This window comes from Numenius arquata, chromosome 8 (genome assembly GCF_964106895.1).
Source record: "Numenius arquata chromosome 8, bNumArq3.hap1.1, whole genome shotgun sequence".
NCBI lineage: Eukaryota > Metazoa > Chordata > Aves > Charadriiformes > Scolopacidae > Numenius > Numenius arquata.
In genome coordinates this window covers 54,408,555-54,425,616 of record NC_133583.1, presented here as the reverse complement: position 1 = coordinate 54,425,616, position 17,062 = coordinate 54,408,555, and the positions used below count along the sequence as shown (strand labels likewise).

At 36.0% G+C, this 17,062-nt stretch overlaps 1 protein-coding gene across 1 annotated transcript in view; it reads left to right on the top strand.

Moving 5' to 3' along the window:
- The window catches only part of AGBL4 (AGBL carboxypeptidase 4), a 948,845-nt gene that overhangs the window by 23,343 nt on the left and 908,440 nt on the right, over positions 1-17,062 (top strand). The window contains exon 3 of the mRNA XM_074151806.1: positions 9,815-9,939. Within this exon, the coding sequence (XP_074007907.1) occupies positions 9,815-9,939 (125 nt within the window). The remainder of the gene's footprint in view (positions 1-9,814; positions 9,940-17,062) is intronic.

Sequence of the window (17,062 nt, the reverse complement as noted above, 5' to 3'; positions counted from 1 at the left end):
TTACAGCTTCAGATTTTTAAGTCCTTTAACAGAAAGCATCAGTATTTATTGATAAAGGCAATTTTGCAATAAGGCTCTTTGGCTGCAAGTGATTAAATATCAGTCTTATTTGATCAAAACTATTGAATTCCTTCAGCAAGATTTTATTATATAATTTCTTTATACATACGTAAGCCTGCTGTTTACACAATGGTATTTGTAGTGTATTGGGATATCTGTTGCTTGTATATTGTGCTATTTTGCTCATGGTGGTTTTTGAGCAATAATGATCACTAAATCTTTAGGATTACTTTTTGCTGTTTTCATTGTGCTCTAAACTGGGATCACTGTTAAGACTGCTCCTCTTGTTGTCTTTCTAAATATTAGTGCTTACTCTTCTGAGTCATCTTTAAAAGAAAGTTGCAAGGGATTAACACATGCTAGAACTTTAAAATTATTTGTACTGTGAAATCTGTAATAGTATCCTTATTGCAGGAGGAGCCTTAAAAATATTGGTCAAAAATTTTAACCCCTGTATTCCCCCTCCCCCCTTTCCCAAACATCATTCAAACACCGATGACCAAGAAAAGTATTTTTTTCTGAAAGGAAAAACTCGTCCTAAAACTATCCATTGCTGGCACTGTCCAGACTACTAAAACATGAGAATCTTTTTCTGATTTTAGTGAAAAAAAATAAATCACAGTGTAACCTCCTCAGCTTTCTTGTCTTTTATATTCAACTGATAAATTTAAGCTGGTTTATGCCTCTTTCCTTTTCCAACAGGTCCTGATAAAAAGTTCTCATAAGCCCTCTTTAAGTACTGAAAGGCCTCTGTAAGGTCTCCCTGGAGCCTTCTCTTCTCCAGGCTGAACAACCCCAACTCTGCCTGTCCTCACAGGAGAGGTGTTCTGTCCCTCTGATCATCTTCGTGGCCTTCTCTGGACCAACTCCACAGGTTCATGTTCTTATTTTGGGGGCCCCAGAGCTGGACACAGCACTGCAGGTGGGGTCTCACCAGAGCACAACAGAGGCGCAGAATCACAGCCCTCACCCTGTTGGCCACACTTCTATTGATGCAGTCCAGGAATGCGGTTGGCCTTCTGGGCTGCGAGTGCACATTGTCAGCTCGCGTTCAGCTTTTCATCCACCAGTAGCCGCAAGTTCTTCCTTAAAGGTTTCCAGTTCCCTTAATTTTCTGTGTGGAAGACAGTTCTTTGGCTTGTTTAAAAATGGCATTGTACCTTTTTCACTTCATTCAGAGGCTAGTACCACAACTTTCTTTTGATCTAATGATTCAAATTAGCTGCTGTGGGTGATAAATTCTGCCTCCTACTCTAATTCAGATAAAAGTTTTAATTTATAGAAGTCCTGTGGGTGTGTTAGTCTAGGCCACACTGTTCATTAATATTTCTGCAATTTAACGCAATACAAAGGAATTACAGATTTATTCGTTACACTTGTTTGGGACCACTGAGAAACAGTAACTGATCCCAGATACCATGAGCAGAATGCCCTTAGGAAATGGGTCTTGTGCACCTTGCTTACATCACTTGTGAGGAAAAATAGTGGAAAGAGTAGAACTCAGACTGCGATCCTGAAAAGGTGTAGAAAATCAGATTGTGCTCTCATTGTTATGAATTAGGAGCAGCACCATTAAAATCAATATTGTTACACCAAAAGAAATAGGATAGTTGCAAAGGATAAGAAGATTTATAAGTTTTGGATTCACTGCTCTTCTCCATATTGTTGCTGAATCATTTGGTAGGGAAACAAACAAACAAATGGAGACCCATAACTCTTATATACCCAAAAGATCGATACAATTTATTTTAATGCTATATTCATAGATAAACAAGAAAAGTGTAAAAGCTTTAATTTGCATGTGCTGTCAGTCACAATTAGATTTTATCACATTGTCTAATTACAATAAAAGCTCAATCAGAATCACTCAGCCTCTAAAAGTTAGTCATTAATATGTACATCTCAGTTTACCCTTTCCAGTGATGGGAGTTGGCCTTTTACCAATTGCTACTAAGAGCTAAGATAGTCATTGTTCCCGTACAGTCTTTTTCACAAAAGCTACCGAATTACTGTCCTTTGGATGTCACTATTGATAAAAACTTAAAACATAATGGAAACACAGCAATTTCAACTTGCTTAATTGAGGAGGGAGGATATAAAAGAGACTAAAAATACAAGTCTGAAGTATCCAGCTTCTCAAGCCATGTACTTTTGAAATACTTTGCCTATTTGATAGTCTTGAACATTTTTCAAAGGTGATTTGGATTTTGACTGGAAGCTGAGTCATGAGCATTGCTGTTGTTTTAAGTGAAACATCAGGTTCTTAAAAGAATACTGTATTGTTGAAGGGTATTGCATTTTTTTTCTCAAACGTTGATTTAACTTTAGCAGTATAGCTATTACTTTGTATTGCAGTGTAAAATGTGCAATTTTAATAATTTAAAGTATACTTTAATTTACAAGGTGTTGCATACATGTTTTTTATGTACTGTCTTTTTATTCAAATCATGTGCTTTGCTGTTTCAGGAATCTTGATTTGACATATGCTTTGGACAGGAGTCCAGGAGATGATGCAAAAAGAATCACAGGTTTTTGGAGAACATCACTATTTCATTAGATTTTTTTCCTATTTAAAAATCAAATGCTATTTAGAAGTTGTTTAGGACTTCTCACCGAACTATTTTTTATAAATTCTTTTCACAGACAAAGACTATAAAGCCAGTGGGAATTTACAACTGATATTCTTAGATTCACTCCTCTCAGAAGATATCTAATCTTTCACTTGAGAAGTTTTTACAGATCTCAGTCCCTGTAGCTCCTGTTCCATTTAGAATGTATCAATAAAATGTCTTTGTATTATCATCTCAATGTGTTTTGTAATCTTTAAGGATGAATTCCATTGAGGGTATTCCATACTCTACATTTCACCTTATTTTGTGAAATATAAAGTTGCATGAAAATATAGATTAATACTGTTTGGCTATCTTGGACTTGATCAGGGGTTCAACTGGTGAAAATGATGTATATTCCAATCTGTTCCTTGGTTGTTTTTGTTTAAAGAATTTGTATAGATTGAAATGCAGCTGCAAGTGTATTAGTGATTTTCTATTGCTTACTTGTCAAGATTTTTATTGTGTGGATGAAAAATAGTATTTCAGAACCTGGCAGCATATTGACAAAAACAGAAGAGCACTTTGTGTAATTCTCTTTTGAAAAACTACCTCTTTTAGAGACAGAGATTGCCCCAGCTACTTCCATTCATATGTATCTTGATCAATAGATTTATTGATAGCTTTTAGCCAAGATTTAATTCTTTTTTCTCCTTAGTTCACCATGGTGCTTACTTTTCTGAATTAAGAAACTAGAATTAGGCTCCTATAAGCAAGGCATACAATATGCAAGTGCTCTAGGTGTAAAAGGAGGCATTTGACCTTTTGTTGCTAATCTGTGACAGGTGCAGGCTATTTTCTTCCAAATGGTGTTAATTTTCATGTGCAAATCCACCCCCTGAAACCTGCATTCTATATATCCACCACAGGGGAATTGGTGGTCATCATGAGTACTGTAATGGACAGCTGAGAGGGATAATCACTGATATTTCAGCACATTCATGCCTGCGACTCAGTCGTTTTTAGTGCACTTCTGTTTTCACTGCTTATTAGGGAGGCTGAAGTTAGTTATTCATTGCTGGACAAAAAAAGTGTCTGAGAAAGTTCATGTGCAGGGAACAGCACATTGTTACAAATTAGTTTCCTTTACCATTTCTGGCAAACTCATTACAAAGTAATCGCGCCCTGCGCTGAAGTGCACTTCCTCTGGGACCAATAACTGTAAATAAGCAGGGCTGCAAGCTGGCTGATAAGTTGTTGTTCTGAAGATAACGGTCCTTTTTAGCAGAGTGTTTGACCTTTTTCTTTATATTGCCTCAGGCTTGTCTAAGACCCTCAAGGTCTATTTTTCATCTTAAAATTCTCTGTAGGAAAGCACAATGTGTGGTTTAAGAAGATTTTCGGATTGCTTACCATATCTATATTTTCTTTTCTAGCATTTTTATGATAATTTTTAGAATGCTTAGTAAGTTTAGCTAGTATTTTCTTAAGCAGGTTTTCTTTCTTTGTGTAAAGTACACTTTTTATTGATGTAGGAAGCAATATACATTAATATTTTATGAGGACTAAGTGTATGTTGCATGATTAATAAAATAGTAACATTGGGCTTTTTTCCTGACTTTTAAAGAAACTTGAAACATGCTATTGACCCCTTTCACTATTCACATTTTGAAAGTATTGCACTAAACATTACTCTGTAAAGCAATTTAAGCAAATATAATTAAGAATTTCAGCTTGAATGATTAAAGAAAAGTAAGTCTCTTCTTTTCTCAGTATGCTAAAAGTATTGAACGGAGCTGTGACTGAAAATTGAGCATGTCTTAAAAACAAACCCCAAGGCTAAGTGAAAGTCAGTTTATAGACATTTGGGAATTTGATTTGTTCACATCTTCCCATCAGTTTAAAAAGATCTGTGCCAGTATTTCTGTAAAGTGAAATAATAATGGAAAAAAAACCCTGCAACTAATTTCAGAGTTCATAGGAGAAAAAAAAAATCCATAATGTTTTTTAAAGTGCTGGCTACTCTAATAAATTGCTTATTTTACTTTTAAGATACGGTCAGAAGGTCATTTGGCAACCAGACATGCACCCAAACTGTAAAAAAAGAATTTAAACAAGAAATGTCTTCGAATGCCAATAAGTTCAGATCTTACTGCTCATAATGTTGTTGGGCTTTTTTCCCTTGCAGATCTCATTGCTTAATCAGTTCATTAATTTTACATGTACCTTAAATGTCGTTATTAATATCTTGTGTTTTATAATGTTAACCTCCAAATATAACGCTAATAACAAATTATGGAGTGATGATGCTTTAAAAAATCTTGTATAATCTCATGGATTCAACTTCTGTATTTATTGAATGAAGTGTTAATGATTTCATGCGGGCAAAGCATGCAAAGCAAAGCTGATGTTTTAGTAGTGTGAGACTTTTTTCTTTGATTTTAAAAGAATGTACTTAACAATATGGTTTTGAACGGATTCTCTTACCGATAGCACAAATTAGGAGATTTGCAAGGTAGGCAGAATAAAAACTGTGCATGGGAAGGGTCTTACTGTAGTTGTATCAAGACTGAAAACTATTGGTAGATACATTACACAAAATTGGTGCTATTTAGCTTTCTCTTAAATTTATCATTATTTCAGCACATAAACTTTCCATCTCAGCTACTGCAAAGCAGGGTCTATATTGCATAATTGCACAGAGATTCCAAAAAAAAAAAAAAAAAAAAAAAAAAAGAGAAATTTTAAGGAAACTTACAGAGCTATTAAAAAATAAAAGCAGCTTAGAAGTTGTTTGCACATAAGAAAAAACAAGTTTATCTTCAATGTTAAAATACTAAAACAGGGTAATGGCTAAACGGAATAGCGTAATCTATGTTTTAATTCCTCTTTCAGACTTTCTAATGCATTTCACTGTGTTACCTGCAGTGTTGGAATATAATTCTCACTCATTAGAATCAATCTATTTTTTGTGGTTACAGCAGTGTGAAGGCAATACGTAAAATTGTTAACTTTGTTTGTGAGATAAATGTTGGGATATTTATATCCTTTCTTGGACACCAAAAAGTGTTTTTCAGTGGCATTATCAGTTTTCTACAAAGCATCTCTTAAAACGAGGAAATGTTTTGTTCTTACAGTTCTAGGCTTCTTTGTACCAAAACTGCTGTCTTGTTTAATGACATTGCTATGTGGGTTGAAATTAGGCTGACAGATTGTGAGCAAAGGCTGTGATATTACCAACAATAGTCTATTGAGCACAAGGAACTTGTTGAATTGGTTACCGAAGGCATTAGTGTTCGGTCCAGCCTATTTAGCATCTGGAAGACAGAGAAGAAATAGTGCTCTAATGAAATGTACAAACGATACTAAACTGCAAATGGCTGCAGGTGACTATGGCAGCTGATGTGTACTATGAAGGAGGCTAGTAAGAGGCAGTTCTGTAGGACAAAAGTAATAAAGTGAGATATAATTAACAAAAGGAAAGATACTATATTAAGAGGGAGGTGAGTATTCAAATCAAGTATTGCAGATAAAGAGAGAAAACAGTGTTGGGAGTCCCAGGGAATCGTGTACGCAATGATTAAACTGTTAAAGGTTTTGCTGCATTTGAGGTAGGTATATAGGTTTTCCAGAGCAGACTAACTCAGAGTGGTTCCAGCATTCCAGCTCTTCACCATCAGTGATTTCACTGACATTGGTATAATTCTTCAGTGCTAGTTTAGGGGTCCTACGGACTCTGTAAAGACATTCTGAATGGGCCATCTGTCCCCTGTACAATTCAGATCAGTTTGATGTTGAAAAAGAAGCTGAAATGTGCAATAGGTCAGAAATCAAGGTGTCATTTTGCTCAGTTTTTATTTATTCACTTAATAATCTTTTAGTTTCCTGTGCCTTGCAGTACGATTTTTTAATGATCTTTGATTTTAAAATATAAATTTAATTGCTTCTGTGTCCTTCTTTGGAAGTTTTTCAATCAAAATTTACACCTCTTGGTCTATGCTGCAGATAACTTTATCCGTATCTGGAATTGCTGGGATCATTGGGAGGCATGTATACCTAGTAGTTTACAAGCTGGACCTGGTCCACAGTCTCTGCTCACCCAGCCTGCTGACTTAATCTTAGAGGATCCACCAGCATCACATGCACAGCTCAGGTTGAAGTGACTCTGGGTTCCACATACTAAGCTTTGTCCAGAGAGAGCTTAAACTATGACCTGTGAGACAAGTGGAATACAACCTATGTGGCCAAACAGCTTGGGCCACCTAAATTATGAAATACATGATGAATATTATTTTCCCAACAATGTCATATGTTCATCAGGGGAGACCTTATTAATACTTACAAGTATCTAAAGGGTTGGTTGAAGCAGGATGGAGCCAGACTCTTTTCAGTGGTTCCCAGTGAGAGGACGAGGGGCAACGGGCACAAGCTGGAACATAGGAAGTTCTGTTCAAATATGAGAAAAAACTTCTATACGGTGAGGGTGACAGAGCCCTGGAACAGGCTGCCCAGGGAGGTCGTGGAGTCCCCTTCTCTGGAGATTTTCAAGAGCCGCCTGGATGCAGCCCTGAGTAACGTGCTCTAGGAAATCCTGCTTTAGCAGGGGAGTTGAACTAGATGATCTCTAGAGGTCCTTTCCAACTCCCAGCAATTCCATGACAATTCTGTGACAATTCATGACGTTTAATGAAAAATACGGTAACAAAAAAGTCCTTTAATTGAAGGTATTACAATGCAATAGCTTGATTTTACCACTCATTTCTTTTGGATGATAATCTGTAGGGAATAATAGTTTACATTAAGATTCAAGTTCTGTTGTTGTGAATAGCAGTGATGAGTTTGACCCCTGTGGCAGGAAGTGCACTTAGATGAGTAAGGGACTTGACTTAACCTAAAGTCAGGCAGACGTGGTGGGTTGACCTTGGCCAGCTGCCTGATGCCCATGAAACCACTCTCTCACCTTCCTCAGCAGGATGGTGGGGAGAAAATAAGATGAAAAAGATCATGGGTCAATGTAAAGACAGGGAGATTGTTCACCAATTGCCATCACAGACAAACAAGACTCGCTGGAGGGAAAACTAAATTATTGCCAGTTAAAATAGGTTTGGGTAGTGAGAAACCAAGAGAAATTAAAACACCTTCCTCAAACCCTTCCCTGTTTCCCAGGATCCTTGGTGTCTGACCCCTCACAACGGGGATCTCAGGGGGCTGTGGTCAGCCTTTGGCAGTTCCTCTCTGTTGCTTCTCCCTCCACACACTGTTCCCCTTGCTCCAGCCTGTGCCCTTCCCACAGGCCGCAGTCCCTGTCAGGAGGGCCTGCTCCAGCCTGGGTCCTCGCGGGCCACTGGTCCTTCAGTAAATGTCTGCCTGCTCCAGCCTCTTCCCACAGGACACAGGGGAGTCTCTGCCCCAGCACCTGGAGCACCCCTTCCCTCCTCCTTCTCGAACCCTGGTGCTTCCCAGACTCCAGTGTGGCATTTTTGCCCTTCCTTAAATGCACTTCCAAGGAGGTGGGTGCCACCACCTTTGCTGAGGGGCTGGAACCGGCACAGGGCAACGTCAGCCTCTCCTCAGAGAGCTCAGGCCTGCAGGCCCCACCGCCGGCACCTGAGCACGCACACCCAGTACAGCAGATGATATTATTTATATTTGGCAAAGGTATTCTAGCTTACAATATTGCTGTTTTGTTTTTTTTTTTTTTTTTTTTCAAATATTTCATATGCCAAATGTATCCTTCAGGCAAGTGTTTAGGAACAGATTGTTAGCATGAAGCAGTTTTCTACAGAGGGAGTCAGTGAAGAGAATTTTCTTCTGAAAAGAAGAATGTGGGTAGGAAAGTAGAGGATAACATTAAAAATAGGGAAGATTGAACATTTTTAATTTGTAAAGTCAGAAACAATTTAGGGTAAGGAAGAAGTCCTGCAAATATAGTGATGAAAAGAGTTGAAAATGGTTTTTTCTGCTTCTTTTCCACCCCAGAACAGCAGATCAGCTGAATTTTGCTGCTTGTGCTCATACTGAGTAGCGTGTTACCAATGAACAGTCATACTGACTGAAATGGGGCTTGCTGAGGAGGGAATTGTTTAGCTCAAATAGCATTATAAATAGCTATTTGAACCCAACAGTATATATCCAACCCAAAAATATATTTCTAAACCCAAAAATATATCTGAGACCATAAAACCAAGTTATCTTACAGTGCTATGTTTTAAATAAATATAATTTAGCATGTGAGCTAAAGCATCATCCTGTCCTACAAGAACTGATGGGTTTTGGGTTGGATCAGGAAAATCTGTAGTCTTGATCTCTAGATGTCCCTTCCAACTCTGACAATTCCGTGATTCCGTGATTTTTGTAGTGTATAAATGAAATGGATGGTCTAAAGCCCGCCTTTAAAAATCCTGGCACACTTCATAGGAAAAATGCCAATTTAGCAATTTAAAAGCACTTAGCAAGTTTTCCCAGTGCTGAACTTCATTTCTATAGCCAGTGTGGTTGCTTGCTGAATAATGCCATAGGGGACAATGTAGCTCTGGCTATATTTAAAAATATTATTCCATGAAATTTACTAGGAAAAAGCTGAGGCGAAATCTTAGAGACTCGTTTGTGTCTTTGGAAGGAGGTGATAGTGGCTGCAAATGGTAAAGGAAAAGTATTAAGATAGCTTTTGAATCACAAAGGAGATGAAGGCTGGCCCATCTGTGGGGAAAGAGGGATGCTCAAAGCACCAGCCAGAAGGCCCAGGTGGAAATCTGAGGACTCAAAACTTAGAGGTGCTTGAACATGAGCAGCAAGTGGAAAGAAAGAAAACTATACAGGTGGGGATGAAAAGAAGTGCCGAGACTATCAGAAAAAGTGGGAAAAAAAAAAAAAAGAAAAAGAAAAAGAAGCAATTAAAAGGATGTTAGGACACTTAATTGGAGTACTCGGCTAAAAGAAGACAAAAAGTCAATTTGATTAAATAATAAAAATCCATGTTGTCTTCTTTTTGATTTATTCATATGCATTTAGCTTCCTGGTATGTATCTTATTTTGTGACTATGATTAAGTCTTTTAAAAATAATTCTGAACTGCTGTACAGCTTTTTATACACATATATTTTAACCATCAGAGGTAGAAATTTTAAAAACTTTTATCAGTGTAGCTCCTGGGGAGTTTATCAGCCAACTCATTAAAATGCATTCTTTTTCCTATATTCTTGGTAGGTAACCTTGGACGGGTGGACCATATCACAGAGTTTGAGTATGACCTGTTCATTAGACCAGATACCTGTAACCCACGCTTTCGAGTTTGGTTCAACTTCACTGTTGAAAATGTAAAAGAATCACAGGTAAGTGATACTAAATTGGATAGTATAATAGCTTTAAAGATTGCTTACCCCAGAATCTATTTTCTTCAACAAAAAAGATGGCATTCAGGGTTTGTATCTAAAAATTTACTGCAAAATGTATTTTTGTTCTTTGAAATTTTATAAGTCAAAGCAAGGATCAGCGTGACTGGATATCACCATGTTTTTCAGCTATCCAAGACAGGAAGCAATTACAAACACAGTATAACATTTGCCACCCAAGAGGAGTTGTATTAGCAATGGCTGCTATATATTTATGTTAATATATACAACCCAAATATATGTATTAACATATGAAAAAGAAGTCCATCATAGCTGTTCAAATATTATCATTCAATCCTTCATTTAATGCATGTAGAACAATGAGGTAGCGTTGCAAACAAGCTTTACTCTAGTGACTTGTAGTAGAGGAGGAGTTGCCTGCCAATGTGTCCCGTGTGAAAGAGGAGGTTTAAATGTGAAACAGTTTGAAAGGCAACTGTTTCACCTACTTTTTAATAATGTTTCTTTGCAGTAAAAATACCCCATGAGAAAGAAACTTCCTTGCTCAAATTTTTCACTTGTCTTAAACTAAGCCAAAAAAAAAGTTACGTACTAACTTTCACATTGACAAATGGAAAAAGATTTAATTCTGCTTTTCACATGTAGCTTGCATTTTATTCTGGCGTTTTGTCTTAGTTTATCATAATATGGCTGTCATTTTCACCTGGTGGAAAGAGAAGATCATATTTAGCAAGAGAAAAAACTGCAGAAGCTTGATATTTGTATTCCTTTGAGACTAATATCTTAATATCCACCACTGTACCATTCCTGTTACAACTGGAAATCATGAAATTGTTTATCTATCTTCCTGGAGCCTGATACTTTATCAGACAGACCCTTCCCCTGCTGTGCCTTACTCAACTATGATCAAATTATATAGTCATGAGATGAATGGGAATCTGTCTCAAGGAGGCAAAGAGATCTGGTAGAAAGATACAATATATATCTAGTGCTTACAGGATATTTGTTTTCATGGTTGTCTACATGAAAGAGAATGGTTTCACTATTAAGTTTGACTTGTGAGGTCTGTTTTTATAATGTGTGTTCCTATAATCTTTTTTTCATCTCTCCAATTTCCGTTAAAATGAGACCTGCATGAACGTAATCTAGTCTGGAACCTTTTTTAGGTCTTTGTACTAGCGGGCACAGGCAGTATTAGTCATTGCAGTTCAGCTATATTAAATGAACATTAGAAATTGCTACATCAAACATACTGTGTAATCTGGTTTGTGCATTTTGATTATTTTCTTTTATGTTTTACTAGAAAATAATAGCAAGGAAACCCATACAATTCAGTATTGCTTAAAAAAGTTGCACTAATACACAAGTAACTTTGATCACTTTATGTGTAAAAGTAGATATTTTAATAACTCCATATAAATAATTACCTGTGTAACATTGTATTTATTTTTGATACGTCATATAGGTGATATGGGAGGAAGGCAGATCTATGCATTTATATATCCTAGGTCTGGCCTCAGCCATTTAGATGATTACTTCAGCTTCAAATGCTTAAACAACTTTATCTACTTAGATTTGAAAATATGTTGAATATTTTCTTCTCATAAGAATATATGCAGTTTTGCTTGACATTTCACCCTAAAGTCTTTACTGACAAAGAAATTTATTTCAATAGTAACATGAGAAAACAGGAAACCTCCTTTCATTACCTGAATTAGGTATCATCCATTTTGTTTTTCTCCTGTTGCATCAGACCAATGATTAATACCCAACAATGGAAAAATGGATAAAAAAGTGAAGAAAAAAGACACAGTGTAAAAACAACAGCCATACTAATACTGGGAACACATAATTGTGCTGTATGTATTTCTGATTTAGGTTCAGTTCTACAACTGGATAGCAGTGCAGTTTTTACTATATTTAGTGCAATATTTTGTGTTATTAATCTAGTGATAAATGAAAAGAAAGACCTATTAGACATTCATGACAATGTCCCCGCATTATTGTTCTGTAGATAAAAGGGGTTTTTACATTCCAGTTTTAATTTTCTTAAGACTTAGAGATTCCACTTCCTGTGTCTCAAAACTGTTCTATAGGTTCATCTCACTTACAGTGTTGCTCCATTTTTAGCCTAAAGCTTTCCTTTATTTAATCCCACTATTCCCAGTTGCAATTCTGCTTAGTAATAGCTCCTCTTGGTACAAATAAATCCTCATCATCCTTGGCTAACATTTATATTTCTGTAAATTATAACATTCTTCATCATTTGTGTCTCAATTTAGCTATCATGTTTGGTTCTTGCAGCCCTATATCCAATAGACCACTTTACCTTAAGTGTTTTTCCACTTTGGGGCCTTTGGACTTTCAACGTAAGCGAATCTTTCCAGCCCTTTGATAATTAGCCTAGTTTCCCAGGGATACAAAGCTTATATGATCACACTGTCTACTTGCTAGCCTAGGTTTTTGTGTGGCTGCTGATCTTTCTCTTCTCCCCTCTCCTTTAAAGCTTCTTGGACAGTTTCGACAGCACTGGACAGGGATTCCTCTAAGTTTCAGGAAAGCCAACTGCCTTGTGGGCAAGAGACCCGTTCGTGTTCCCACTGGCAGAAAGGCTATAGTATGAGATCATTTCTTATTAAACATCAGAGAATCCACACAGGAGATGCATAGGAGAAAGTACTCATTGGAATTTGCATTTTTAAGATACCAGAAAATCCAACCATGAAATCCAAATCCATAGCACTTAGTAGTTTTTCTTCTTGCAGAACTTCTTATTTTTATTATTATTATTCCTCTTCCAGTTCCTTCAATATTTTCTTTATAGTCTGGAACTAAAATTTAATGGACAGTTCTGAGTACGCTAACATCCCAACTTGCAGAGAAGGGACTCTAATCCCTTTGCTCTGTAACTATCTCAGTGTAGACAGCTGAAAATTGAAGCAGCCTTTTGTTGCTCTATCACTATGGAAACTCATGCCTAATTTGTTGTTCACTATCATACATAAGTCTTTTTCAGAATGATTGCTTCCTTCCCCCTGTTAGGTATGTCTTAGGTTGCTGTTGTGCTTCAGTAACAAGGACAGGTAATAGAGCTAAGTTCTGTAGCACAGCAGTGTAAGCCCTAATCTTTTCAGAATTGATTTTTAGAATTTTATTATAAACTTGATTTTTTTGATGTTTGATTCCCTATGTTACAGTAAAACCAGTATAATTTTTTTTTTTTTTTTTTAACTTGGAAGTTGGTAAATTGACTTCCTCCATCTTATGACTTGGACTTCTACATCAGACATTTTATGTTGTCAGTTTTATTTTATTTTATTTTTTAGCAAAGAAAAAAACAAAAGAAATAGCTAACGGCTTATATTTTGGGAAAAAAAAGAACCATCATATAAGATACCTGTGAGATGTAAAATTTGGTCTTTTGGTCTCTTTGTATGGTTTCTTGCAAGTCAGTTGGTCTGATAAGATCTGAGCTGTGGATTTTTTTGTCATTTGTTCAGTGAATTCAATTAACACCAATATTGGAAAAACAAAAAGAAACTGATATGTTATATGTAAGGACTATAATCATGCAATGATTACACTTAACAATAACCATGAAAGGGAGAATGAAGGAAATAGGATTTGCTGTGGAACACATGGTCTCATGGGCAAAGCCTCCAATTTCTCTAATTATATACGTGTCACAGGCTGCTGTCTATTTCTGGATAATGCCCTTTATTGGGCAGGGTTTGTTTCCTATTAACTTCAACCATGGCCCTTTCAACACCATCTACAATTTTGCTAAATTCCTTCTCTATGGAACCGGAAATTGGATGAACAAATGTCATCTCCAAATCGCATTTCAAGTGTTTTAAATAGACAGTACTTCTGAGCTAGGATGTCTTTAAAGGTGTTAGTAGCAACAGTGATTCATTTGAGATTTGGGGAAAAAGAAGAAATGTGTGTACGTGTTATAAATTATAAAAATATGCTAGTATACCAATATTGAAGGATTTTACAGGTGTAAAGAATGGTTATTTCTCTTGGGGGCCACAGCCAGAAATTCTTCTCAAACAGCTGATACTCACTGTTCCAGATACTCGAGCCACACTAGAAAAAGATGATCTCTGTCCTGGAAAATTTACTTTTGAGGAATTCAATAAGAGATAAGAGTTGAATACAACGAAGTGATGAAGGGATTAAAAATATCTGTGAGCATTTTAATTACTCTTAACAAAAAGCAACCATATTATACCAATCAGTAATGCACATCTCAGCCGCATGATATATTCTGTGTGTGTATGTACCCTGAACAACTCTGCTGTCTGATGAATCATGTTCAGAAATGGTATTTTCACTGAGATTAAAAAAAGAATTTCCAACAGAAGGGGTTTCCTAATAGTGCCAAATTTTGTTCTATAAGTGTTGATAAACACATTTGGAGTTCTTCGTCGCAAAGGTACTGACAAAATATACCAAGAGGGATAGAGGAAAAGAATGGATATTTGGCAGCTAGGATTTGATAATTACTTACAGTTAATAAATCAATCCAGATTGAGGTTAAAATCAAAGAACCAAATGTTATTTACTTCAAAGGCATTCTCCCGGTTACTTCAGTGGCATTTGGACTGATGCTAGAATTTTAACTCAAAAGCGGTTTTTTTTTTTGATTTTTGTTATGTATATGTATGGATCAGGTAAAAGGATAGCCCAGTCTCCATCAGAAATTTAAACAGGATTCCAAGGTAAGACAGATAATATCATTGCTGGACATTATTATGAATGAAAATTTTCTATTTTTTGTCCTACGCTGTTTTGTAAAGTAAAAAAGGCTGTAAAATCTCTGTTGTCTTAAATTGATTAGATTTTCAGAAACTATTTATTATTGGGATAGTTTTTTATAGTTTGTTCGTGGCTCTTATTACTGTCCTAAAACAACCCGATGATCAGCAGACAACTGCTTCTTTGTGATGTTACAGCAGTGATTATTTAAAGATGTGAATGATATGTGTATAGGGAGAGACAATGTCTTTGTTATACCAATTGATACATTTTTGAGAAGTAGGGGGGAAGAAAAACGGGCATGATTTGAGGTACTCAACCTATTTTTCTGGCCTAAGATCTCATCTTGTGCAGTTAATTCCTGCAGAAGCTGCCTCCGAAGTAAGATGGAGTAAGGATGACATCAACAAGCTAACTTATACTTTCTTCTTAAGCAGACGTTCTTCACTCTGCTGTCATTTGATGATTTTAAGTTATTGTTATCAAGATGCAACTGGAGTGGAGATATTAAGCGACAGTTTTCTGGGAAATCTGGTTCTATTCTACAGATGTCAAAGTCTAACCTAAGTATCAAGCTGATTTAGTTGGAATGATCAGGCTCTGGCTTCATGTTGCTGTCCATCTATTTAGTTGAGTAAAAAGAAGTTAATTTTAGTTTGTTTGTTAACTCTTAGTGACAAAGGCTCTCAGCTCCTCTTTCTTCAAGTCTGTGTTTGTGTATGTTCTTTACTACCTCACATGTTTGAAATTGGGGTCCTTCAGACAACAGTGGCATCTGAATTTGCCTCTGTATCTTGAAAGCACTTTGGTCATTTCCCCAAAGCCATAAAGGGTTGAATGTTTTTTTTTTTTTCATCCCGTATTTCCAGCTCACATTGCCATTTTGACTTTAAGATGAAACTGTAAGTAGCATCACTATTATAACTTCTGATTCACTGCTTACTGTAATTCTAGTATTGATTCAGTATCAAATTTTTGTTTATTTCATATGTGATTGATCTTTTTCCTTTGTTCTTAGGTACCAAATAGTGGGTTTCCATTCTTGTGGGTGAACTTGGTCAAGATTTAAATTTTGACATTCATCTAAGGCCACTGGGTTTATCACTCATTGTCATTCACTGTTTTATTTTGCCTTGAAGAAAGGCATATTCTGCAGAAGTGTTTAAGTTATAGTTATTTTTCTAAGCAAGATTAAAAAGGAAGCAAAGCTCTCTTGAAACATTTTTGTTAGGAAAAATCAGTTTTGTATGCAGGTAAATAAATTTAATCTGAATTAGAGAATGCTTTCACTGAAAATTCTCTAGTGTTTACTAGCAAATATGACAACAATTGAGACAAAATAAGAGTTATGTATTTGTGACCTTTGGGATGTACATTTCAGAATGTAGAAGCAGCAAAAATTTGGACTTTCTGGTAGTTTTTGTTTAGTTTGACGGCATTACTGACTACTACAGTGTTGCACTGCATATACTGTACTGGCCAAGTTCCTTACAGCTGTATTTAAGTATCTATGTGTATTTTATATATACATATGGGTGTGTATATATCTGTCTGCCTTGAAGGCAGAGTTGGGTGCATTTGGACAATATCTTTTAATTTGCTGCAGTTACTAGAGGGTAACTAGACTAGGTTTTTTTATATAGCATATTCTATTCAACTTGGGGGGAAAAAAAAGGCAAGAAAGATTGGTGGAGCCAGATTCATGGTGCAAATTTTGTGAAATCTTATGGTAGCATGTGGTAATATGGATCTACTACTTTTTATAAGGGAAGGGCTTGAAGTACCTGAAATGTGTATTAAAAACCGTAATGGATTATTTCAAAGAAGCCTTTGAACTTTTACAAAGTAGTTTAACTGATCTCTAGGTTGGAAAGTGATAGAATTTTATTGTAAGTCAAAAGTGCTTTGGGTTAGATGATATGTATAGTGATTGAAGTAATTATTTATTTACTGAGGAAGCCATATGAAATGTTAATTAAATAAGAAACAAAGTGATGACATTTAAAATAGATTGCATGTTCGTCTCAACATTTAAAAAAAGAAAAATCAATTGAACATACTGCAGTTTTGAAGAAAAATAATTTTGCCATTTTGGAAACTTGTGCCTTTATTGGTCATGTATAAAATTAGATTTATAAATGATGATTCTTCCAAGTTGGAATCCTTTCAAGTACATATAATTTTATTTTGGATCAATAATTCAGTTGTGCTTGGAATAGATTGAGGGTGCATGTGAAGCTTTGGTAAGTGCAATATAGTGTACATCTCCATGAAATTATCCAAAGCTGTCATGACATGTATCATCCTTTAAAAAGTAATGAATACAGACAGCTTAGTA